This window comes from Lissotriton helveticus, chromosome 6, assembly GCF_964261635.1.
Source record: "Lissotriton helveticus chromosome 6, aLisHel1.1, whole genome shotgun sequence".
NCBI lineage: Eukaryota > Metazoa > Chordata > Amphibia > Caudata > Salamandridae > Lissotriton > Lissotriton helveticus.
The window spans coordinates 369117798-369143045 of record NC_136067.1 but is presented as its reverse complement, the minus strand read 5'-3'; the positions used below and the strand labels follow the sequence as shown (position 1 = coordinate 369143045).

Below are 25248 nucleotides of genomic sequence, written 5' to 3'. Positions count from 1 at the left end.
CCATCCCTAGACCGGAAGAACCCGAATGGTCAGCACCTCCTCCCCCGATCGCTCCCGAAGAAGACTCCATCCATACCGACCACCCGGAACCAACCCCAGAGGGGTCCGCACAGCCCCCCGAACTTCCCGACCTGGCTCAGTGGCGTCAAGAAGGGGGGCCCACCCAAGAACAATTCCGGCAGGAGCAAAAGACCTGTCCCTCCCTCGAGGGACTGCGACAGCAAGCGCTCGCCCAGGGCCAAGGAGACACCACCGGGGCCCACTGGGTTTATTGGGACAATGATCTCTTGTACAGCGAGCAGAGAATCGCAGAGCTGGGGGCCGGTCGAGTGCTGGTGGTGCCCCTCCACTTCAGAGACTTCCTGTTGAACTTGGCCCATGATGTCCCCCTGGCCGGGCACCTGGGGCAAGACAAAACCTACCACCGCCTGGTGACTCACTTCTTTTGGCCCAAAATGAGAAATGACGTCTCCAACCACTGCCGGTCCTGCCCGACCTGCCAGGCCAGCGGGAAGAGCGGCCGCAAACTCAAGGCACCCCTACAACCATTCCCCGTGGTGACCACCCCGTTCGAAAGGGTGGGAATAGACATTGTGGGGCCCCTGGACCCCCGAACAGCACAAGGGCATCGCTTCATCCTGGTCGACCACGCCACCCGCTATCCTGAGGCGGTCCCCCTTCGTACTATAACAGCCCCAGTAGTGGGTCGAGCCTTAATGGGGATCTTCTCTCGAGTGGGCTTCCCCCGGGAAGTCGTCAGCGACAGGGGTACGAACTTCATTTCAAAGTATATGAAATCCCTCTGGCAGCAGTGCGGGGTCACTTACCGATTCACAACCCCCTATCACCCCCAGGGAAACGGACTGGTCGAGCGGTTCAACCGCACTCTCAAGGGGATGATCATGGGGCTAGAAGAACCCCTACGCCGCCAGTGGGACGTGCTACTACCGTGCCTCCTCTTCGCCTACCGAGAAGTCCCCCAGAAGTCCCTCGGCTTCAGCCCCTTCGAACTCCTGTACGGACACCCCGTTCGCGGGCCTCTCAGCCTAGTGAAGGAGGAATGGGAAATGGCCCCCCTAAAAACCCCTCCAGACGTCTACAAGTACCTCCTGACCCTCCGCAATCAGACCCGGAAATTCAGGGAGATCGCCAAAGCCAATCTTGAGGCCAGTCAAGAGGACATGAAGAAGTGGTACGATCAACATGCCTCCTCCATCGAGTTTGAACCGGGTCAGCAGGTATGGGTGATGTCCCCCATCGAACCGTGTGCCTTGCAGGACAAATGGACAGGGCCCTTCAAGGTGATCGAGCGCAAGAGTCCCGTCACCTATCTCATCGACCTAGAGTCCCCCCGGAACCCCCTCCGGGTTCTCCACGCCAACAGACTCAAACCCCACTTCGTGCGCTCAGAGCTCAACCTGCTGATGGCTACCGACAGTGGCGCAGAAGGAGACTCCGAGCCCCTCCCTGACCTACTGAGGACCCGTGAAAGAGATGGTTCGGTGGACGGGGTCCGACTCTCCGAGGCCCTGACCCCAGAGCAGCGTCAAGATTGTCGGGCCCTCCTGCGGCCGTTCGCAAACCTGTTCTCCCTCGCACCCGGAGTCACCTCCTGGTGCCTGCACGACGTGGACACTGGGGACAGTCCTCCTGTCCGACACCGGGCGTACCGAGTACCGGATCGGGTACGTGCCTGCATCCAAGAAGAAGTCTCCAAGATGCTCGCCCTCGGGGTCATCGAACCTTCGGACAGTCCCTGGGCCAGCCCGGTCGTCCTGGTCCCCAAGGCCGCGGCCCCGGGCACCACACCGGAGCTCCGATTCTGCATCGACTATCGGGGTCTGAACGCGGTCACCCGAACCGACGCTCACCCTATCCCCCGAGCAGATGAACTAGTCGACCGCATGGGGGCAGCCCGCTACCTAAGCATCTTCGACCTGACAGCGGGCTACTGGCAGATCGGCCTCACCCCCAGGGCCCAAGAACGTTCCGCTTTCTCCACCCCGGATGGGCACTACCATTTCAGAGTGATGCCATTTGGCATGAAGAACGCTCCAGCCACTTTTCAAAGACTGGTGAACCAGGTATTGGCGGGCCTCGAAGAATTCAGCGCCGCCTACCTGGACGACATCGCGGTATACAGCCGCCACTGGACAGACCACCTCCACCACTTCCGAGAGGTCCTGCAGGCCCTCCAACAGGCCGGCCTCACCATAAAGGCCAGCAAGTGCCAAATCGGCCAGGGGTCCGTGACCTACCTCGGACACCAAGTGGGGAGCGGTCTGGTGGCCCCCCTCCAACTCAAGGTAGCTGCCATTCAGTCCTGGCAACCCCCCGAAACACAGACCGAGGTCCGAGCCTTCCTGGGGCTCACCGGATACTACCGGCGGTTCGTGAAGGACTATGGCAGCATTGTGGGGCCCCTCACGGAACTCACGTCTAAGAACCACCCAAAAAGAGTCAACTGGACTCCCGACTGTCAAGCGGCCTTCGAGAAGCTGAAGGCCGCCATGTGCACCGCTCCTGTGCTCCAGGCCCCCGACTACAGCCGCGAGTTCATCGTTCAGACCGATGCCTCCGACCATGGTATTGGGGCCGTCCTCTCCCAACTGAACCCCGAAGGAGTCGACCAACCAGTGGCCTTCATCAGCAGACGCCTACTGCCCCGAGAACAGCGCTGGAGCACCATTGAGCGGGAGGCCTTCGCAGTAGTATGGGCCCTCAAGAAGCTCCGGCCTTACCTCTTCGGAACCCACTTCCGGGTACAAACAGATCATCGGCCCCTGCAATGGCTCATGCAAATGCGGGGGGAGAACCCCAAACTATTGCGATGGTCCATCTCCCTGCAGGGGATGGACTTCACTGTAGAGCATCGCCCTGGTCAAGACCACGCCTGAGATACGAGGCGCTGCAGCAGCGTTTGTGTTTGTTTTATTCTTATTTACATGTAATTGTGCACAGCTTTTAAAAGTACGTTATTGAGTTGCTACACTCACTGTTTTCTGTGGAAAGCCTACTCGCCTTCATCGGGTCATCGCCTCGTTCCACCACGGCTGGTGCCGCTTGAGTGGAGGGCGTTCCTGACCTCGAGACCGGCCCCCAAGGGCGTCATTCTTCCGCCATAGGCGGGACCGGTGATTATTTAGGCTGCATCTCGAACACACGCGCAGCGGACGCGCCTGAGATACGAGGCGCTGCAGCAGCGTTTGTGTTTGTTTTATTCTTATTTACATGTAATTGTGCACAGCTTTTAAAAGTACGTTATTGAGTTGCTACACTCACTGTTTTCTGTGGAAAGCCTACTCGCCTTCATCGGGTCATCGCCTCGTTCCACCACGGCTGGTGCCGCTTGAGTGGAGGGCGTTCCTGACCTCGAGACCGGCCCCCAAGGGCGTCATTCTTCCGCCATAGGCGGGACCGGTGATTATTTAGGCTGCATCTCGAACACACGCGCAGCGGACGCGCGCGGCGGGCAGCCGGCGGGTCGCCAAAGGCGAGCCCGTCTGCGCCCGTCCGAGCTAGTCCGTCGCCAGTTGCCCCGACCCTTGGCCGTCTAGCCTGCCAATGGCCCCCTATGTCCGGGAGGAGCTAATTACTATCGGAAGACACGCAGGATGCGCACCCCATTTGTGGTCCCCTGGCTCTCTTTGCGCTCAATGCGACCAGTGTGGCTTCAAGGCCTCAGGGACTAGCCAACTAGTAGTGCCTGCAATCTTAGCAGCTAAGTCCCCTACAAAGTTAAGCTTAGTGAGTCTCAATTGCAGGTCATTAGTGAAACATCATGAGGATATCCATGAGTTCCTCGAAGACCACTCCCCTGACTTCCTATTTCTGACGGAAACATGGTTAACCGACGACACCACGGCCATTTCCACCTTGGCGCTACCCCCGGGGTACCTCATATGCCTCCAGAACAGACCAAAAGGTAGAGGTGGTGGTATAGCAGTGATATTTAAAGATATATATTCCTGCACCCTTAACCCCATAACCATAACTAACTGTGAAAGTGCGGTATTTAAGGCACGGGTTTCCGACACCTTCACCCTTACGGGGCTCCTAATCTATCGCCCCCCCGGCTTAGCCACTGCCTTTCAAGAATCGCTGGTGGCAACCATCACTGCACTGGCCTTACAGCCAGCTAATTTCAGTGTACTGGGGGACCTTAACCTTCATCTGGAATGTCGTGACTCGCCCACTATACTGAAATTCCTGGGTGATATGGAAGCCTGCCAGCTTATCCAGCTGGTCGAAGGGCCTTCGCATCAGGCAGGCCATTTATTAGATCCGGTGTTCACGAACATCCAGGAAGCGTCTGTCTCCATTCCCGGCCCTCTTACCTGGACAGATCACTCTCCGGTCTTTACTACTATCCAGATTCCAGCTAGATGCAGGGAAAAGCCACCACCTCCGCTGCAGAGACGCCCCTGGAACAAGCTTGACAATGCAGCGTTCGAAGCTAGACTCCATTCCTCCTGCCCCACTTGGCCGAGCAACCTGGACGAGGCTGATACAGCCTATAGGGAGTGGATAAAAGATTCTCTCGACCATTTCATTCCTATGAAGTGCTCTAGGCCCAAGAGGGGTCAAACTCATCCGTGGTACTCTGAGGCCCTTACATTACAGAAAAAACAATGTAAGCAGTTGGAGCGCCTCTGGAGGAGGTCGTACGATCATTTGGCTAAAATCAACTGTAGAGTAGCTACTAAAGCCTACCACAAACTTATAAAACTATCTAAAGCCAAATACTATACAGAGCTGATCAACTCCAGCACCAATCGCTCCAAAACCATTTTCACCTTAGTAAAAGATCTGACCAAGATACCAGAAGGTCCAGGTAATTTAATTGCGTCCGATGCCCAATGTGAAGAGCTGGCCTGTTTCTTTATAGACAAAGTCAAAGGGATCTATAACTCGTTAACTTCAGATGGACCCAATGCTAATTCCAACCTCATGGGGTCCATCGACTCGCCATTCTTACTACAATGTTTACCATCTATTGAGCAAACTGAGATGGACTCTCTGATCAAAAGAGTCAAATCTGGTTCCCCGGAAGACCCTGTTAAGCCAGAACTATTCAGACTATTCCAGGACTCCATCTTACGAGAAGGGCGGATGTTAATTAACAACTCACTTCAGTCTGCGACCATTCCCCCATCCTGGAAACATGCTAAAGTTGTCCCTCTTCTAAAAAAGCCATCATTAGATCCCACTAGACCTGACAGCTTTAGACCCATCTCCTTGCTCCCCTATCTTGCCAAGGTGATGGAGGCCCATGTTAATTCCATTCTAACCACTCACTTGGAGTCGAATGGAATATTGGACGAATCGCAGCACGGCTTCCGTGCTAAACATAGCACGGAATCTGCTCTGCTAGCCGTTACGGAACATCTGAGGGAGGGGCTGGACCAGGGTGAGACATCTGCCCTGGTTCTGCTGGATTTGAGCGCGGCCTTCGACACGGTCTCCCACAGGATCCTGCTTGCGAGACTGTGGGAGATCGGAGTCAGGGAGAGTGCCTTGGGATGGTTCACGTCGTTTTTATCTGACCGTTCATTCCAAGTGCACGCCCCACCGTACTCATCCAGCATACATCCCCTGGACTGTGGAGTCCCGCAGGGCTCTGCGCTCAGCCCCACACTGTTCAATGTGTACGTCCGCCCCCTGGCCATGCTGGCCAGGGATCGTAACATCAAATTAACATCATACGCGGACGATACACAACTCATCTTCTCCTTCTCTAAGAACAGTGGGGCTGACCAAATTAAGTTCCAGGAAGATATCCTGGCTATATCGAACTGGCTGTCACAGAACTATCTCCAGCTAAATTCTTCTAAGACGGAGATACTCATTGTAGGTAAGGATACCGAGAAATGGGACGCACATTGGTGGCCTCCCACTCTGGGACCCTCTCCTGTCCCCAAAGAGACTGTTAAAAACCTGGGTGTGATGTTGGATAACTCACTCTCCATGGAAACTCATGCCAAGAGAGTGGCAGGCACCTGTTATGGTCGCCTGCGCTCTCTTAAACCTATCCTCGGATTCTTTGAGCCTTGCATCCGCCAGACTATAATCCAGGCCCTAGTCTTATCCCATCTAGACTACTGTAATGTCCTGATGCTAGGCTCTAACTTGACGGTGATAAACAGGCTCCAGAGAGCTCAGAATGCCGCGGCGCGCACTCTATTCGCTCTGCCAAAAAAATGCCACACCTCCCCTATCCTCCATCGGTTACATTGGCTTCCCGTTAAACAACGTATCCAGTTCAAAAGCCTCTGTTTAATTCATAAAATCCTGTATAATACCGCCCCCCAAACCTTGCTGGGACTCTGTACCTTCTATGCCCCCTCGCGCGCCCTTCGTTCAGCCGACCTGTCTCTGGCACGCACGACTAAGATCCGTAGGAGCCGAGCTGGTGGTCGCTCTTTTAGGCATCTGGCGCCGAAGCTGTGGAACTCGATCCCACTTGGGGCTCGGGCCACTTCTAATCACCTGCTGTTCCGCAAACAGATTAAAACTTGGCTGTTCTCTTCCATCTAGCTCCACTCTCTCTGCTGTGTTGCACTGCTTCTAGGTTTGTCCGCAGCGCTGGGACGCCCCATTGCTGGGGTAGCCATGCGCTATATAAGCAGTATTAACATAACATAACATTAACATAACATAACGCCAACGCGGACGGCCTGTCCCGCTTTTTCCGCCTCGACGAGGACAGTCCCCAAGAGGATGGGTGACTCTCCCCGCCTTCAGCTGGGGGGGACGCATGTTGGACAGGCCCCATGAAGGGCTCGCTCCCCCCCCGCATGACAGGGCCCTGGTACCGGCCTTCCAGGTACTACCCGCAGAAGCAACCCCCAACCCGTCCCCCATGGGACGTCTGCTCCTGGGAATCCCTGTGTCCCTGGCCTGGGCCACCGTCAGCACCCTTGCCCGGGCCAGCCGCCATCTTAGACACTGCGCCACGAGGCCGCGTGGCCTCAGCTCGACCCCAACCCCGGGCCTGGCCAGGCCCCGACATCCCGGCACCACCATCCACCCAGGAGGTGAACGGACCACTTGGCAGGTCAATGGGAGTAAGAAGTGTCGATGGCTCTCTCCCGCCAGGTGCCGATCACCCCCAGCCTCCCCGGGCGCTGGCTCCACCCCCCTGCTGGGTGTCTGGACTCCCTCATCCCGGACCGCCCGACCTCCAAGAGCGAGGGTCCGGACATCAAAGAGCACCAGACCTATAACTGAGGCAGCCCCAGAACAGGAAGGCAGTTGTATCCTGGAGTCGAGAGACACCGCGACGAACTCATCCTTGACGGACTGCTGGCGCTGCCGCAGCCCTGCCTTGTGAACTCTTGTCCTGCCTGCTGGCGCTGCCGCGGCCTTCTGCAACCTTCATCCTCGTGGGACCTGCTGGCGCTGCCGCGGCCCGTTGTAACCTCCATCTTCGTGGGACCTGCTGGCGCTGCCGCGGCCCGTTGTAACCTTCATCCTCGTGGGACCTGCTGGCGCTGCCGCGGCCCGTTGCCACCTACGACCTCTTCGGGACCTGCTGGCGCTGCCGCGGTCTGACCCGTCCGAACACCGAGCTCGAGGATTGTGAGCTATCACCGTTCCACCGCCGTACCTACGGGTACCAAGACTGTCCCGCTACCCCCTTCCCTAATAGAGACTAGAATTGAGAGGATCATCGTGTCCTGATCTCATTGTATCGTACTACCTTACTTCAAGAACTGCCTATAAAAGGTGTTAATCTGATCTTCGTGTGGTGTCCATCTGTGGGGGGGAAGTTACTTGTCTGTACGATCGCTGGGGACGGCCCTCACCGGAGGCCTCTCCCCTTGTGCTCGGCCGACCCTCCAGGTCCCCGTCTAACAATGGCTGAAATGTTTTCGGATGAGAACAATGACTTCCTGCTGGAGGCTGTTGCAACGTACTGTGCAAATACACTTTTGGAGTGAGGTACTTTTGCTTCTGTCTCTCTATTTTTTTTTCTCTCTCACTGACATTGTCAGTTGCTGACGATCGGATTTTTTTATTATTCTGTCATTTTTTTTCTCGACCTATTGGCTTTACTGTGCCCACAAGTAATAACTGCTTTGGAAATGATTCCTGATTCGGAGTTGGCCCCGTTTTTCCATTATGGCAAATTTAAACTTGAGTCTATCTCTCGAACTTGAACTCTGCGTTCCTGATTTGTCTTCATTACTTGTCCATGCTCAGATCAAGGGAGGGTGTAGTGGGGATGATCCTTACATACACACAGTGTTAAGTTAGCATGAGCTTATTGGAAGTTTAAACGCCATTTTACCTTTCTGCTGCCTTTTGCACACGGCACACACTTTATTATTTGCTCGAAGCTAGGCTGCGTGTTTTGCTTCACATAAGAATAACTTGTTTTTCTATATTGCTAGACTTGTTTTGTAAGCTTAGTCTGTACAGTGTGTGCCAAGGCCTTCAAGGTGATTTCAACACTGTGGCTGTTGTTCGAACTGATCAGCGCACGTTCTAGACATAACACATATGCAGCTGTGGCCACCTCAGATACTGGCGCCTTTAATAATGCACTGTGTAAGCATGATTGAACACACTTGGAGAACATTCGTATGCTGAGAGCTTGTGCAGAACCAGATGTGATTCACTCCTGCTAAAGCTTTGAGGTATGGGGTCGCCTATGCAAGCCTAAAGAGACCTTCTGTAGTTATAAAATAACCTACTAGCAAGGGAGGGTGAACTATAGGTATATATTTAACCTGTTTCCATTTATCATTATAACATGCTTTCTCCCTTTGTATTTTATGGAGCAGTAACTATGCTGACAATCTTATGTCTTATTATATGTCTGCTTGTATTAGCTAAGATGCTGCACTTGAGATCACGGCGTTAAAAATAAACATTTTAAACTTGTTCGTGTCTCCCTTTACTCCCTGTTCTGGACTGGTATGAGAGTATAACGAAAGAGTGTCTATGTTTCTCACTTTACCGGAGGTAACCAAAGTCGCATGTTCTGGGTTGTCTAATCATTGGTTACTTTGCTATAGGACGAAGAGCTAATGAGACACTGATGCTAGTCAAGTAGGGGATTCTAGGTACTAAGGTGAGTTTTTGGCACACCCTAATTCACTAAGGTCCTAGGGCTCTGTGCACAGTTCTGTGTCTGAGCAGAATCCCTGTAACACTACTTTCCGTGCCGAAACGCAGAGCCATGCAGGATACTGACCATTGATTGATGCATAAAACTAGGGCCCTAAAAGGGGATCACCTTAATCCTTGTAATCAGTTCGCAGAACGGGGAGGATGGGTGGGGTGGTAAGAAATCTATCACTAACTAATGTCTCTTACAGATATATCGCCACACAAGTAGTAACTTGTGCATCTGAAAGGGACATGTTAGTGATAGATTCCTTACCTTAGAATAGATACCCCAACAATACCAACCCCGGTGGTGGGTCTGCGAACAGGATTACACCAAAAAGTCACGGAGAACAGAACGTCCAAAGAAGGCGTCTCTCCTGACCTGACTATCAAGGCAGTAGTGTTTGGTAAACGTGTGCAGCGAGGCCCACGTAGCTGCCTGACAAATGTCCTGCAAGGGAACGCTGCGTCCCAAAGCAGTAGTGGCTGCAGTTGCCTTGGTCGAATGGGCACGCAACCCCACAGGAGGCTCCTTCTTGGTCAAGGAGTAACATATTTTGATGCACAGAACGACCTACCAGGAAATGGTCCGTTTGTGCACAACCCGACCTTTTTTGGCGCTCACGTAGCCAAAAAAGAGCTGATCATCCACCCGGAACTGCTGTGTACGCTGCAGATAGAAAGAAAGCGCACGTTTTGGGTCCAGACGGTGCAGCCTCTCCTCTTCCCTGGAAGGATGCGAAGGTGGAAAGAAGGTGGGCAAAGTGATGGTCTGCCCGATGTAGAAGGGCGTGACAACCTTTGGCAATAAAGAAGGACGGGTCCTTAAAACCACCTTGTTCGGATGAACAGAAAGGAAAGGAGGTTTAGAAGAAAGAGCCTGGAGCTCACTCACGCTTCTGGCAGAGGTGATGGCTACCAGGAAAGCCGTCTTTAAGGTGAGAAGAGGTAAGGGACGGTTATGAAGGGGCTCAAAGGGAGCGCACATCAGAAAAGTCAAGACAAGATTTAAGTCCCATTGAGGCATTATTAAAGGCACGGGAGGGAACGTGTGTGTAATGCCTTTGAGGAAACGGTTAACAACCGGGGACTTAAAAAGAGAAGGCTGATCAGGAAGCCTCAGGAAGGCAGAAATGGCAGAAAGATAGTGCTCAGAGAAGAGCCCTGCTGGGCCAAAGATAGAAGAAACAGAAGAACCTCAGAAAAAGGGGCCAAAAGGGGATCCACAGCCTTTGCTGTGCACCATGCCAAAAATGTGTTCCATCGGCAGACGTATGCCGTTTTAGTGGAAGGACGCCTGGCTGCCAGAATGACATTACAGACCTCAGGAGGAAGGTCGAAAGCCGCCAACTGTCGCCGCTGAATCTCCACGCATGGTGGTGGGGACTGGACAGGTTTGGGTGGAGGACCGTCCCCTGCTTCTGCGACAGAAGATCCTACCGAAGAGGCAGACGGAGCGGGGGATCGATGCTCATACTGAGCAGCTCGGGATAAAATACTCTTCGAGCCCAGTCCGGGGCAACAAGAATAACTTGGGCCCGGTCGCGCCTGATCTTCTTCAGCCCTGTGGGTAGAAGTGATATAGGTGGAAAAGCGTACAGTAGACCGCAGCTCCACTCAAGACGAAAAGCGAGTGCCGCCTTGGAAAATCCAACACGCAGAACTGATGACATTGCGCATTCTCTTCGGTTGCGAATAGATCTAACCAAGGCTCTTCCCACTGTTGAAAGAGAACTTGCGCCACATCCGAGTTCAGAGGCCATTTGTGATCCATCAAGCACGGCGGCTGAGTTTGGCCGCCCTGGCGCTCAGAGAGCCTGCCAGGTGTTGAGCCACCAAGGTAATGCCTTGATGTTCCAGCCAAGTCCAGAGGCGCAGAGCCTCCTGACATAGGGTCCACATGGCGGTGGTGTTGTCCGTGAACACCTGCACTACACTTCCCCGGACAGAGGGAAGGAATACCTTCAGTGCAAGTCGGATCGTCCGCACCTCCAGAAGGTTGATATGGAGCCGGGACTCCGCCGGAGACCAGAGGCCTCTGATCTCCGCCTCTCCCAAGTGGCCTCCCCATCCCAGGAGGGACACGTCCGTCACAACTGTGTGCTCCGGTTGGGGAAGGGAGAGGGATCTGCATTTTGACCCAATCTCGATTTGTGAGCCACCAGTGCAAGTGTCGTGCAGTGCCCTCGGAGATCTGGACATGATCGGACAGGTTGCACTGATCCTGTGCCCACTGGAGCTGCAGGTCCCACTGCAGAGCCCGCATAGGCCATCTGGCATGTTGCACTAGCAGGATGCAGGAGGCCATCGCCCAGGAGCCGTAGGGTCATCCTGACTGAAACCCGGGATAGAGGCTGAAAGATCGTAATAATAGCCTGAATATCCCGGACTCTCTGCTCGGGAGGATGATCCTGAAACCGCGTCAAATCCAGAACTGCTCCGATGAAGGGGAGCTTCTGGGAGGGACTCAGGTGCGACTTCGGCACATTAATGGAGAACCCCAGCAAATGCAGGAGGTCAGCCGTACTCTGAAGGTGGGTGATGACTGCCTGGGGTGAGCCCGCCTTCAACAACCAGTCATCGAGGTTGGGGAAGACTGATACCCCGGACCTGCGCAGATGAGCTGCGACCACCGCCATCACTTTTGTGAACACCCGAGGGGCTCTGGTAAGGCCGAAGGGGAGCACAGTAAACTGAAAATGCTCCTGCCCTACCGTGAACCGCAGGTAACGCCGGTGGGCTGGCAGGACGGGGATGTGAAAATATGCGTCCTGCAAGTCCAACGCTACCATCCAGTCTCCAGGGTCGAGGGCAACCAAGACCTGAGCCAGAGTCAGCATCTTGAACATCTCCTTCCGGAGGAAGCGATTGACGTTCCGGAGGTCCAGGATAGGATGCAGACCTCCTTTGTCCTTCTTAGGAACCAGAAAGTAGTGGGAATAACAACCACTCCCTACTTCTGGCCCAGGAACGCACTCGATGGCCCCCTTGGCCAAGAGGGTCGTGACTTCCTGCCGGAGAAGTGCCAAGTGTTCCCCCGACATGCGGTGGTACTGAGGTGGCATGGCTGGAGGGGCGGACTGAAACGGAAGGGAGTAACCTTGGCAGGTTATCTGCAGCACCCACTTGCCCAATGTAATTTCGCGCCAGTGGTGGAGGTGGTGGCGGATCCTGCCACCCACCGGCGTGGGGTGCTCCCTGAAGCTCGGATTAGGAAGGCGTATAAGCGGAAGCAGCGGGGGTGGAAGTGGACTGACCCACGCGCTGGTTACCAGACCCGGCCCTGCTGAATCCTCTGCCGCAGCCGCGCTGAGGCTGGTTCTGTACAGGCTTGCTGGAAGAGCCAGCCTGGGTGCCCCTTCCCAGGCCACGAAAGGAACAAAACCCAGGGGTGGCAGGGTTCTTGGTGGAAAGACCCAAAAACTTGGCCGTGGCCCGAGAGTCTTTGAAACGCTCCAGGACATTGTCGTCCTTATCACCAAAGAGGCGGGAGCCATCAAAGGGCATGTCCATGAGCGAGCTCTGGACATCGGGTGAGAACCCAGTGGAACGCAACCAGGCGTGGCGCCGCAACGCCACAGTTGTGGAAATTGCCCTGCCCAACGAATCAGCGGTGTCCAAACCACATCTGATGGCAAACTTCGCCACATCCTTGCCCTCCACAATCGCTTGGGAAAGGACAGACTGGACCTTCTTAGAACACTGAGGCAAGACCTCAGCTACCGAATCCCACACTGTGTGGGAGTAACGGCCCAATAAGCAGGCGGTGTTAACCGACCGCTACCCCAAGCTTGCTGAGGAGAACAACCTCTTGCCGAATTGGTCTAGCCTTCTAGAGTCCTTATCCGGCGGAGACGTGGGAAAGTCACTCTGCGACGTCGAGGTCTGAATGACCAGGCTCTCAGGCGTGGGGTGAGTGGTCAAGAAGGCGGGGTCACCGATTGGTATCGAATCTGAAGATGTCGGTGGAGAACCTTCATGTATCAGAGATGTGGATATAAGACTTTCAATCCGTAATGTGCTTGCCATGATGCAGTTGGAGAGTCAGCTCGATATCTTAGGGGGGTGCTAGAAGGGCTGCTAAACAATGCATTCTGGGATTTATTTTAACCTGAGGAAGAAGGGGTGTTTTTACACGTCGAAATACAGAGATTTCTAGACAAGGGAGCTATAATGGCCTCTCACCAAACAGCAGTTGTGGTGAGCAAGGCATAGACCCTACTGAAAACAAGCATTTGCAATGCAATAGGTCTTGCATTTGTTGGAGTTGGAGCTATTGGCAGTGTAAATGGCAATTTTATTTTTGTTGTAGTAGAGTGATTATTTAAAGGAAAAAAGTGCACACTATATCATACTCTGAGCTTTTATAGCAAATATAGAGTAAAGCTATGGCTATATTAACGTAAAGGGTGTGAATGGATGAATAAAATTACAAAAAAAGATTCTTAAAATGCAAGGTGCAATGCGTAGCAGGTGACAGGGACTACCTATTTAATAAAAATACACATTTAAAAGCAAATACATAGAATGTGGAACCTGAAAACTTTAGGAAAGTGGCTGGTACCAGTGGGATGACAGACACATAGGGATTTATTTTCCAGTATATATATACGTGCAAATGCACCAGGACATGATGTCCCCTATGTTTTACTTTACCATTTTAAGATGGTTAGACACCCATCTTGGAGAGCAGCGAGGTAGGACCTGAATTAGCTTTGTGTAAAATAAATAAATAAATAAAACACATAGGAGGCGCACAGGAAGCAATAAACGTTGGGGAGTCGGGGTGCCACATGTAGAGGTAGGGGGGAAGATCTGAACTATGAGTAGCAGACAGGGGAGAGAGTAAGAAGAAACATGCACTCCAAAGGGTGTTGGATTTAAAATAAATTAAAAATCTGCGGTTTATTAGGACATCGCCTTAAAAAAATTAGCCAGTGGGAGTTTGTCAAGTACTGTCTTTTTCCCTAATTTGCAGAGGTTTGCAAAGAAGTCTTTTGTGCTGACTTTGCTAACAATCCCGATGAGAATGCCCACTTAGTCCCGATTCTCTCCTTTATAGCCCCTAAATACCTGTGTATCTGTTAATAAGGGGGATGCAATATTTAAGAATTATTGCTCACGCTAGAGGAAGGAACTGCTATAAAAACGAGTTTTAGCTATTGGCATTGTAAATGACCATGCCTTTCATTCATGTTTTGGTTTTTAAAACATAAATAAAAGGCATTGTCTAAATGCGAGACCTATTGCATTGCAAATGCACAGGTCCCAAAAGAGCGCTTTACTAATGGGTAGGAGGCGCCTGATGGCTAGAGCTGCCATTTTTTCTTTTCTGCTCCCTAAACTTCCCTCAACAGCCTTCGCCCACCACCAAAGAACCACGTTTTCCAAACGAGACTCTGAATGAGTCTGCCAATTTAACCACTGCTGTTACCTTTCATAAACTACATTTTTGCTGTGTGGGTAAAAGCTCAGCATTCATGGGAGGCTTCTGTGCATTCAACACACTAGCGAATGCATTAAAGGCAGGGGGATTTCTGCCAGGCAGTATGACATCCCTAAATGTAGCTGTCAGTCTTCTGTGTGTGAGTGTGGGGGGGATAAAAGGAGGGGGCTTTCGAGGTCACAATCGCTGCCACCCTTCCAGGGTGTTGGACTGCTGCTGTCCACTACCTCTTAAAATATGCCTTTCAAAGAAGCTACTTGATAGTTTGTGTTGGAAGGCTCAAAGGCTTGTCTCACTGTGACTTGCAAGAGTGAAAATACAACACATAAGAAAAGAGATGCTAAACGTACAGCTATTACCGGCAGGGATATTTTTGCACTCCCATGTTACGCAGACAACCAGACCGACTTGTGAGTTGTGACATATGACACACAAAAGGGACCAAAAATAACAATCGCATGTAAATACAAGTGAGAAATCTGGTTTTCAAACAGTGTTGTATGTTGTACAAGAATGCTCGGATTCTCTCCTCCTAGGATGCAGTCACTTTTAATGCACAGGTCCCAAAACAGCGCTTTACTAATGGGCAGGAGGCGCCTGATGGCTAGAGCTGCCAATTTTGATGCACGGGGGAATCAAGTTCGACTGTTGGCATCCGTTCAATGTTCTACGATTCTAGGCAAATTACTTACTCTCCCTGTGCCCATCAAAAAAGGTGTAACATAAATGTTTTCTGTTGTAAAGTGCTCTTAAGCACTCCGGCCAGATGTTTACTATTAAAAAAAAAAGGGCACACAAAAAATCTACCCAGACTGCTGCAGAGTTCACTAACATTAAGCACTACATTTTTGCTGCATGAATAAAAAAAGTATTTTCGGCATGAGTGTTACACTTTAGATCTACAAACACCCCAGGCCCCAAGTCCAGGCGTGACCTCCCTTTTAATGTTTAAGACTCAGGAGGGGTCCTTGCAGAGCAGATACCAAATGCCATCCATATCAGTCTGCCACCTAGACGAGGGGGAGGGGGAGGGGGGGCTGCATCCTGGCAATGAGAAAAACAGAGTCACAAATAAACTGTACAAACCGGTTCTAACCAGACTCTTGTCCTGCTTTAATCATGGGCCACAATGACTGCCTCACCTTTTCAAGCCGGGCTTACCCCTCACTAGCAACAGGAAAGTTCCTGACAAATTCAAATAAAATGCCTTCCACGCCGCAATATACGTGCAAAGGACATGAACAGCATAGTAAAAATGAAAGTGGGCCTGTCGAGCTAAGATATGAAGACTGTCTGACGGAGTCTGACGAGGTTAATGAAACATGTACTTTAATTCCAGCGTGCTGAAATATTTATTACCTTAATCACTGTTTAGTGCCTCGATCCAAACTCTCGTGCAGATGCTAGACAGAGCGAGCGGAGCAGCAGAGTGCGCACAGAAAGTGATTGCTCACTCATCATCGGCCTGTTTTCGTTACGTTGTTGTGCTTAGGCAAGGCAGAGAATATAAGAAAGGTTCAGCGTACCTGCAGCGCTTGAACAAAAGAAAACTAGTATTAAATGCGTTTATAAAATACTTTTAAAGTTGTTTGAAAATTAGATGTGTTGCTGTTAGCTATGCAGAACATCGATGTTCTGAACTTCCGACATTGAATACTGCAGCAGCATTCTTTGGTAGTGACTGTATGTCACAGTAAAGATAGCATTGACTTGTCTAAGTGAAACAAGGAGCAACGGGAGGTGCTTGTGGGGGCCTGGCAGCGCATGGAGAGATTAGGCAGCAACAGCAGAAAACTTTAAAAACAAGGGAGAGCAGAGGAGAAGCACACAAGGGAAATAAGGACTGGGCGAGAAGGGAGGGGGGAATGCCAGCAGGGAAAGTGATGGGGGGGGGGGAGCACGCGAGTGGTGCGCGTGCAAATGGTGATCACTTTCGCTGCCGCTTTGATGTTCACAGTTGCCGCGCGGCTCACTGAGAACATCAAAGCGGCTGCGAAAGGGATCACGCAGGCTGACAAATGGTGCGTGCGCCTGTCGCACATGCACTGTACCCGATCCGCCTGCAGCCTTTGGGAGCACTTTTAAAAGCCCCTTACTAAATATCTCGCATAGCATCGCTTACGCGATAGCTAGGCGAGACCTAAAAAGGCAGTGAAAAGAGACAAGGGGGCAAAGGCACCATAATTGCTGAACTGAGCAGCATACTGACGTTGGGGCAGTACCGAAAGCACACAGTAAGCAAAACCCGCTTGCACCCTATGCAGGGACAACTGTTTTTTCTGCACTGCAGCCCGGAACCCTTTGGTGCAGAGAAAAAAAATGCAGGAAATAAAGCAAGAATTGAACTAGTTAGGCCTGAAAATCTAATTGTGGTATGATGTCAATATAAATGTGAAGACTCAGGGGAAATCAATCAATCAATCATAACACTTGTATAGCGCGCTACTCACCCGGAAGGGTCTCAAGGCGCTTGGGGGAAGGGGGCCGCTACTGCTCGAACAGCCAGGTCTTGAGTTGTCTCCTGAAGGCGAGGTGGTCCTGGGTCATCCGAAGGTGGATGGGGAGGGAGTTCCATGTCTTGGCCGCCAGGTAGGAGAAGGATCTGCCTCCGGCGGTGGCTCTTCGGATGCGTGGTACGGCGGCGAGGGCGAGGCTGGTGGACCGTAGCTGGCGGGTGGGCGTGTGGAAGGTCAGGCGGTCGTTGAGGTACTTGGGGCCCAGGTCGTGGAGAGACTTGTGTGCGTGGGTGAGGAGCCTGAACGTGATCCTCTTGTTGACGGGGAGCCAGTGCAAGTTCCTCAGGTGGCCGGAGATGTGGCTGCGTCGAGGGATGTTCAGGATGAGTCGGGCGGAGGCGTTCTGGATGCGTTGTAGTCTTTTCTGTAGCTTGGCTGTGGTTCCGGCGTAGAGGGTGTTTCCGTAGTCCATCCGGCTGGTGACGAGGGCTTGGGTGACCGTCTTCCTGGTTTCGATCGGGATCCATCGGAAGATCTTGCGGAGCATGCGAAGGGTGTGAAAGCATGAGGAGGAGACGGCGTTGACTTGTCTGGTCATTGAGAGGGAGGAGTCCAGGATGAAGCCCAGGTTGCGTGCGTGGTATGTCGGCTTGGGGGCGGTGCCCAGGGCTGGGGGCCACCAGGAGTCGTCCCAGGCGGAGGGTGATGGTCCAAGGATGAGGACTTCCGTCTTGTCTGAGTTCAGTTTCAAGCGGCTGTTCTTCATCCACTCGGCGACATTTTTCATCCCTTCGTGGAGGCTGGCTCTGGCGGTGTCGGGGTCTCTGGTGAGGGAGAGGATCAGCTGGGTGTCGTCGGCGTAGGAGATGATGTTGAGGTTGTGTTGGCGTGCGATGGCTGCGAGAGGTCTCATGTAGACGTTGAAGAGGGTGGGGCTGAGTGATGATCCTTGCGGGACGCCGCAGATGACTTCGGTGGCCTCGGAACGAAACGGCGGGAGGTGGACTCTTTGTGTTCTTCCAGCGAGGAACGAGATGATCCACTTCAGTGCTTTCTCTTGGATGCCGGTGTTGCTGAGGCGTTGGACTAGGGTGCGGTGGCAGACCGTGTCAAACGCGGCAGAGAGGTCCAGGAGGATGAGTGCCGCTGTTTCCCCGTTGTCGAGCAGGGCTCGGATGTCGTCGGTGGCTGCGATGAGGGCGGTCTCGGTGCTGTGGTTGGCTCTGAAGCCAGACTGCGAGGGGTCGAGGGATCCATTCGTCTCGAGGAAGGCGGCAAGCTGTCTGTTGGCGATCTTCTCAATGACTTTGGCAGGAAAAGGGAGGAGCGAGATGGGGCGGAGGTTTTTGAGGTCGGTGGGGTCCGCTGTGGGTTTCTTCAGCAGGGCGCTGAGTTCGGCATTCTTCCAGTTCTCCGGGAAGGTGGCGGTGTAGAAGGAGGTGTTGATGACGTCTCGGAGTTGGGGTGCGATGGTGGAGTTGGCCTTGTTGAAGACGTGGTGGGGGCAGGGGTCAGTCGGAGATCCGGAGTGGATGGTGTTCATCGTGCGGGCTGTGGCTTCGGTGGTCACTGTGGTCCAGTTGCAGAGGGTGGCGGTGGGGTGCGTTGGTTCAGCGGTTGGGTGCGAGGGAGGTGCGCCGAAGCTGTTGTGGATGTCGGCAATCTTGCGGTGGAAAAAAGAGGCGAGGGAGTCGCAGAGATCTTGTGACGGAGTGATGTCGTTGTTGCCGGTGCTGGGGTTGGAGAACTCCTTGACGATGCTGAGGAGTTCCTTGCTGTCGTGGGCGTTGTTGTCCAGTCGATCCTTCAGTGATTTCTTCTTGGTGGTGCGGATGAGCTGGTGGTGCTTGCGGGTCGCGTGTTTGAGGGCGGTCATGTTGTCAGTGGTCCGGTCGAAGAGCCAGGCTTTCTTGAGGGTGCGGCAGGTCTTCTTGGAGTCCTTGAGTTCGTCGGTGAACCAGGGGGCCTTCTTGCTTCTGGGTTTGCTGGGAGGGTTCTTCAGTGGTGCGAGGTCGTCGGCGCAGGCGGTCAACCACTGTGTGAAGTTGCGGGCTGCTTCGTTGGGGTCTGGAGTGCTGGCAGGTGGGTTCCGGCTGAGGGAGGTGGTGAGCTGGTCGGCGGTGATCTTGCTCCAACTTCTGTGAGGGACCTGTTGCGGGTGGTGGTGGGTAGTGGTTTTTCTGAAGCTGAAGTGGACGCAGCTGTGGTCGGTCCAGTGAAGTCCGGTGGAGTGGCTGAAGGCGATGTGCTTGCTGGCTGAGAAGATGGGGTCAAGCGTGTGGCCGGCGTAGTGGGTGGGGGTGTTGACCAGTTGCTTGAGTCCGAGGTTGGCGAGGTTGTCCAGCAGGTCGGCGGTGTTGCAGTCCTTGATGTTCTCCAGGTGGAAGTTGAGGTCCCCTAGGAGGATGTAGTCGGCGGAGGGGAGGGCGTGAGGGCTGATGAAGTCCGTGATGTCTTCGCTGAATTGTGTGCGTGGTCCCGGGGGTCTGTAGATGAGGGTGCCTCTGAGGGTCGTCTTTGGGTCGGTGTGAATCTGGAAGTGGAGGTGTTCGGTGGCGGTGAAGGTGTCGTCGGCTTCGCTCGTGATGTGGATGGTGTTCTTGTGGACGATGGCGATGCCTCCTCCGGTCTGGTTGACGCGGTCCCTCCTGATGATCTTGTATACATCCGAGATGGCGATGGCAATGTCGGGGGCTGAGGAGGCGTTCATCCATGTTTCCGTGAGGAACGCGACGTCTGGTGATGTGGTGTTGAGCAGGTTCCAAAGTTCGACGGCGTGTCTGTGGACGGAGCGGGTGTTGAGCAGGATGCACTTGAGGTGGTTGCTGGGGTTCGGCTTGGCGGGCGCGGTGCAAGTTCGGAGGCAGGTGAACTTGCAGGTAGAGCAGGTGAAGGGTCCGTGGAAGCGTTTCGGGGTGGCCCGGCAGCAGGCGGGGTTCCGGCCGGCATTGAGTGCGTTGAGGGCGGCGGCGTCGTAGGTATATCGGGTCGTCTTGCGTCGGTGGGGTCCAGGGGTCCTGGCGCTGGGCGCGGTCCAGGGGCGGACGGGCGCAGACGGGCTTACCTTTGGCGCGCCTTCGGCGCACAATCGGCGCTCCCGCTGCGCGTGACCGCTGCGCGTCCGCGCGGTCGCCATTTATGGCGAAGTGGGAGGGAGGGAGGAGCAGCTGGGAGGCGGGAGCGGGGAGGGCACAGAAGGAAAAAGGGGCGTGGCCGCGAGCACGGCGGCGGGGAGCGGGGCGGGCAGTGATAATACAACACAGCACTGGGGGAACAAAAAATGCAGATGCGGATAACAAGATGGAAAAAAAAGATTAAAACAGCACAGATGGGAAAGAACTGGAGTTAAACGGCACAAATGGGAAAAAGAGAGATAGTGCACGCTGATACTTTGAGGGCCAGGATCAGCGAGGCAGAGGGTCGGGGTCAGAGAGGCAGGCTCTGCGAGCAGCAGTGGGTCGAGGAGCACACGCAGCAGCTGGTGGCCGTGCGGCGCGGGGGTGTCCTGAGACAGGTCACTCCTGACAGAAGCACTCCTGGATTGAGGCAGCAGTAGCAGTTGTATCAAAGGACTCAAAAAAAATCACTAGTTTGTTTAAATGTTGCCTGGAAATGAATGGGCACTTCCGGAGCACTGTGTTGTCATACTCTAGACATGCATGAGACAGGTCCATTGTTAATCTCTTTGAGGCTGGGATCTACCGGGATTTTGCTAATGTGCTATCACTTGAGTAATGCAGTGTGATTGGTTCCCCTTGTCCCTCCCTCACAATTTTAATTGCCAAACAGTCCTGGGGATCTTCTGGAGGTCGAGTCCTGTGAACCAGATTGTTCATAATATATATATATACTCTAGGGGGGTGTTTGTCTTAAAGAGGTTCAGTCTGACAGAGCTTGTGAAAATGAAATGTTTGATCCTCAATAAAAATGTTTGAAATCTAAAGGAGCATATGTTCAAGTCTCACCCAGTTAAGTTCAGGTACAGGTTAAACCTTTCCACTTTACAAACAGTGCAAGTAAAAAAAAAAAAAACAAGCATTGGCATAGTCAATAGGTCTCACCTTTGGGACTTTATAAGTGGCAGCAAACTGGTTTGTTTTGGAGAAATGTAGGCAGCAATTCTGGTGGAAGCAAATCCCTCCAACTGCTACAACTATTATATAGAGGCCTGCAATTGTAGCAACTCAGCAAACATTCAAGTGCTGCTGCTTTCAAGTGTCGGAACTTAAACAAATCAATGGAAAATGGGGGATGTGGATGGACGGGCCACAGAAGGGAGGTCAGATACCTTTCCGTGGTATAGTTAACATATGCCAAAACATTGGACGGGTGAGTTTCAGTGATCAGAGGCTTTTCCCTACAAGGAGCACATAAGCGTCAAAAGACATTACATTTACATGAACGTGGGCCCAATACTACATGATGCTAGTCGCCAACACCCTGAAGGCAATACCAGAGTTAAACATGTTCTAAAAGTGCAACCATGGCCTAAAGCAAAAGAAGATAACACTGGCTTAAGAACAGCAGTCTATTTGAGATGTCAGAAAGGAACTTCTCTGGCAGCAACCAGTTTCAGCAGCTTCAATAATGCCATGCATTGAACTTTGAGCTGGCTTAGAAATGTTCAGCTACTGGTTCAACGCCAGGGTTCTGGCTAGAATGCCAGCACAGCGTACAGTGCCCACTTCAACTGCTTGTTCACTGAGCCCAGTGCTTCTGATCAACAGCATATGTGTGGACATAATACCTTTCCCAGTGTAGCTGTTTATCATCTCCAAAGAATGCAATCAATCGTACATTAAATGCACACCTCATTTTAAAATTCGGGTACAAAAAGGCATGCCTAAAGCTATGGACATTTTGTGCTTGGCGGTTTCAGAAGCAGCTGCGATACGAACAATTTCAAAAAAGCAGGCGGCTATCTTCTATCAAAAAATAAGTTGCTTTATATAAAATGTGATGCAGTCTGGTGCCATTTTGTGGCAATTTTTGTTGCCACTGTAAGGCAGTTGCCTGTAGAGGCCTTAATGGGCAACAGTCCGGTCCACATGCGATTCGGCTGAAGTTCAAAGCCACCCTCAACTCAAGAGCCAAGTAGCTATTTACGGGGCAGTAAGGAAAAATATCAATCTTTAAGAGTGTGAAACAACATTCATATATCGCAGGCTGGCAATAAATAAATGAACTAATAGTGCACAAGCACATCAACGCACATTTTTTTTAACAAATAGCCCCTTAATGTTAACACAATATATACATTACAATAGAAAAGATAAAACCCTCAAACAGAGGGTCATTAATATTGAATCCAGAGTACATATTTTTACACCATCTTCTCCATGGACTGTTGCAAGGTGATGGACCTAGAGATTCACCTCTTCTTCGCCAGAGGTGGCAGCGCAGCCATTGGATTACACTCGGTACACGCAAATAAATGGAATACTTGAGTGATGGAACGATGGAACACAGAGTTTGTGCCTGGCAAAGGACAAGTGAAGCAGCTTATATGTGCCTCGAATGAACAAAAAAACAGCCCCAGACAGCGCACCAGCATCCGTCTTTTACACACGATCACTTCAAAAGTGCCAGACTTAAACAATGGTAGCATTAAAAGGGCAGAATGTGGACCTTCTGAAAAACTAAAAACGAGCTTAAAATGGACACAGATTACAAACTCTTAACTTGTAAAAAGTAATTATTCTGAATACAGCCAAAATGAAGGACAACAAAAGAAATTGCTACGTTGTTCTTTGCTAATTTCCCATTGTATTGTTGTGCGGCTGCATTCCTGAAAGAGGGATTGTAGTCGTATATGGACTCGAAAATAAAATATTTGTGTATCTACTCATTAACAAACACTTTCAAAACAGTCAACAATCTGTTCTGATGTCGATTTTCAGTCTACCATCAACTAACTGTTCCAGCAAAAAGAAAGAACAGTACCTTCCTTCCTAATTCGAAAATCCATACTGCTACTGCCCTTGCAAACTGCTAAACAAGCACTATCGGTAATCCGCCTGTGCTGCGTAATGTATTTACCGCAGATCTTGGCACCGGCCTGCCAAGGCCACGCTCTGGCGTCCTATTGTCAATACACAGCCTGCTAACCTCGCTTGCAAGCCTCTCGCACCCAGTGTTTACTCAAGGCACCAAACAGGCCGAGAAACAAAATAAAGCCGGCAGCAGGTGTGAAATTAAATGATTTCCCAAGGGAAGCTCAGAGGTAAATCGCGGGCTGGTTCTGTGGAAATGTAAAGTTGTAGAACTCGTTACATTGAGAAGAGTTTTTTTTAAGTTAAAAATGAAATATGTTTCTAAACAATATAGCCATATTAACTGAACTACATCAAGGCCCAGTGTGCCTCAAATCTCTTATGAAACGCACCCAGGAAGCTTTAGAAAAGGGAGCCGCGGCATCTGGAGAGGCTTCTGTTTACAGGGGCCCAGGCGACCACAGTGCACCACAAGGAAATTGACATTTCTATTTATGGCAGCTACCATCTACTCCTCCCACACCCCCTTAAAAAACAAGCCCACACAAAACAACAAGCGTAGCTGCGAAAGTGAAAGCGACTGTGCTGTGTTTAATTAGTAACCTGATCCACGAGGGAGGAGTGCAGCTGGCCCCCTGCACGCCTCTGCTCGCTTCCGAGACCCAAACGCCGTGGGAGTGAACATTTCAAGAAGAGATGGGACATGCCTTTAGCGGGTGCATGTCACACGCAAGGGCCAATCAAATGTGTGGGCGGAGTCACACCCACACGGAGAAGTTTTGGGGAAGTTTGGAGTGCTCACAAGAAGCCTCCCATGGAGCAGCGCATGTGCGCTGCACTAGGCTCGACCTAAAAAAGGGCTTAGGAGAGGATGAATATGAAGAGAGGTTGGCCGGTCAAGTCAAAAGGTCATCCTTCCCTCCAGGAATGAACAGCGACATCTCTTGCTTTGTGTGGATTTAATCTGTTTGCAACCTGGGCAACTCTACCTTTCTCCTCTCAGGGGAGCACAAAGTGGTAAGGGCAAGAGTAACCCCAGTGAAATATTAACTGATATCTACTGGTCAATGGGTTAACAGATTATTTTTAAAACGTATTAAAGAGGTGAACACATGGAAGCATTTATAATTGCTAAATAAATATGCCAAAAACATAGAAATAAAAGCTCACACACCTTTTGAAATGTGTGCAGTTTACAGAGACCTTACGTTTGCTAAAGAAGGTTTTGTGAAGGAGCTCCATATTTTATTTCCAACAATAGGTCTAATATCACGTTAGATACTTCAACCCAGATGTTGTAATACGTTAAACAGTATGTGTTTGGTGCTATCCTGTCAGCATCAATTACAATAACAGAAAAAATACCTCAGCTGTCCCCGTTGCGAAAAGGTGGTGAACTCGATTTACATCACAACAGTTGTTCTCCCTGTATAAGAACAGAAGTTCACATTTTATTGGTTATGTCACTGCAGAATATCTCCAGGTTAATAAAACAGCAGAATTAATGTGCTAAACGCTAATTATGCCACATAATTTCACAAAGAGCTTGTGGTAAAATTAATTTCATTACTCTATTAACGCAGTCATCAAAACTCATTTACTAGATCTTACTTCACCGGGGCATCTCACATACACCAAACAATATATTGACTTTATGTCCATTGATAGATTCAAATGAACACAAGGAAAAATTGAAAAAACAATCTGCCTTGTAATATCTGAGTGTTATTGTCCTTTGCTTATGCTATTAACAGTGGTTTTAACAACTGTTAATTGCACACCACACAATTATGGTTCAGAGCTAAAGTTGAGGGATTGTTATGCAGGGAAAAGCAACTAAAAGCTGGTAATATCTGACAACATGTCGACAATAGGACTATTAGCATCTATCGTTTTAATAAAACTCAACATAGTAAACAAGGAAATACCAACTGTGTCTCTATTTCCAGCCAATCAACTTTAAATGCCAGTTAACAACAGTAGTTAGCCCTGGTAATAAGGTTTGTAAATGCAGTATGAGTATTCAAAATTATATCACACTGCAGAGGGCTACACGAAGTGTTAAATAGCTCTTCCTAAATTACAGGCCAAAGCTACTGACAAGGATCTACAGTGAGGAAGTGGGGCTTTAAGACCAGAATGGCCTAAAACAGAAGGCTACAACGTTAGAATGTTGCACTAGCTGGATGAAGAATGTTCTAAATTACATGATGAAACTGAGTGGAATGTTCAAGCA

At 51.3% G+C, this 25248-nt stretch overlaps 1 protein-coding gene across 1 annotated transcript in view; it reads right to left on the bottom strand.

Annotated features, from left to right (window-relative positions):
- Positions 1-25248, bottom strand: part of NOL10 (nucleolar protein 10) — a 1044486-nt gene that overhangs the window by 720630 nt on the left and 298608 nt on the right. The window contains exon 8 of the mRNA XM_078647803.1: positions 24378-24438. Coding sequence (XP_078503929.1) covers positions 24378-24438 — 61 coding nt within the window. The remainder of the gene's footprint in view (positions 1-24377; positions 24439-25248) is intronic.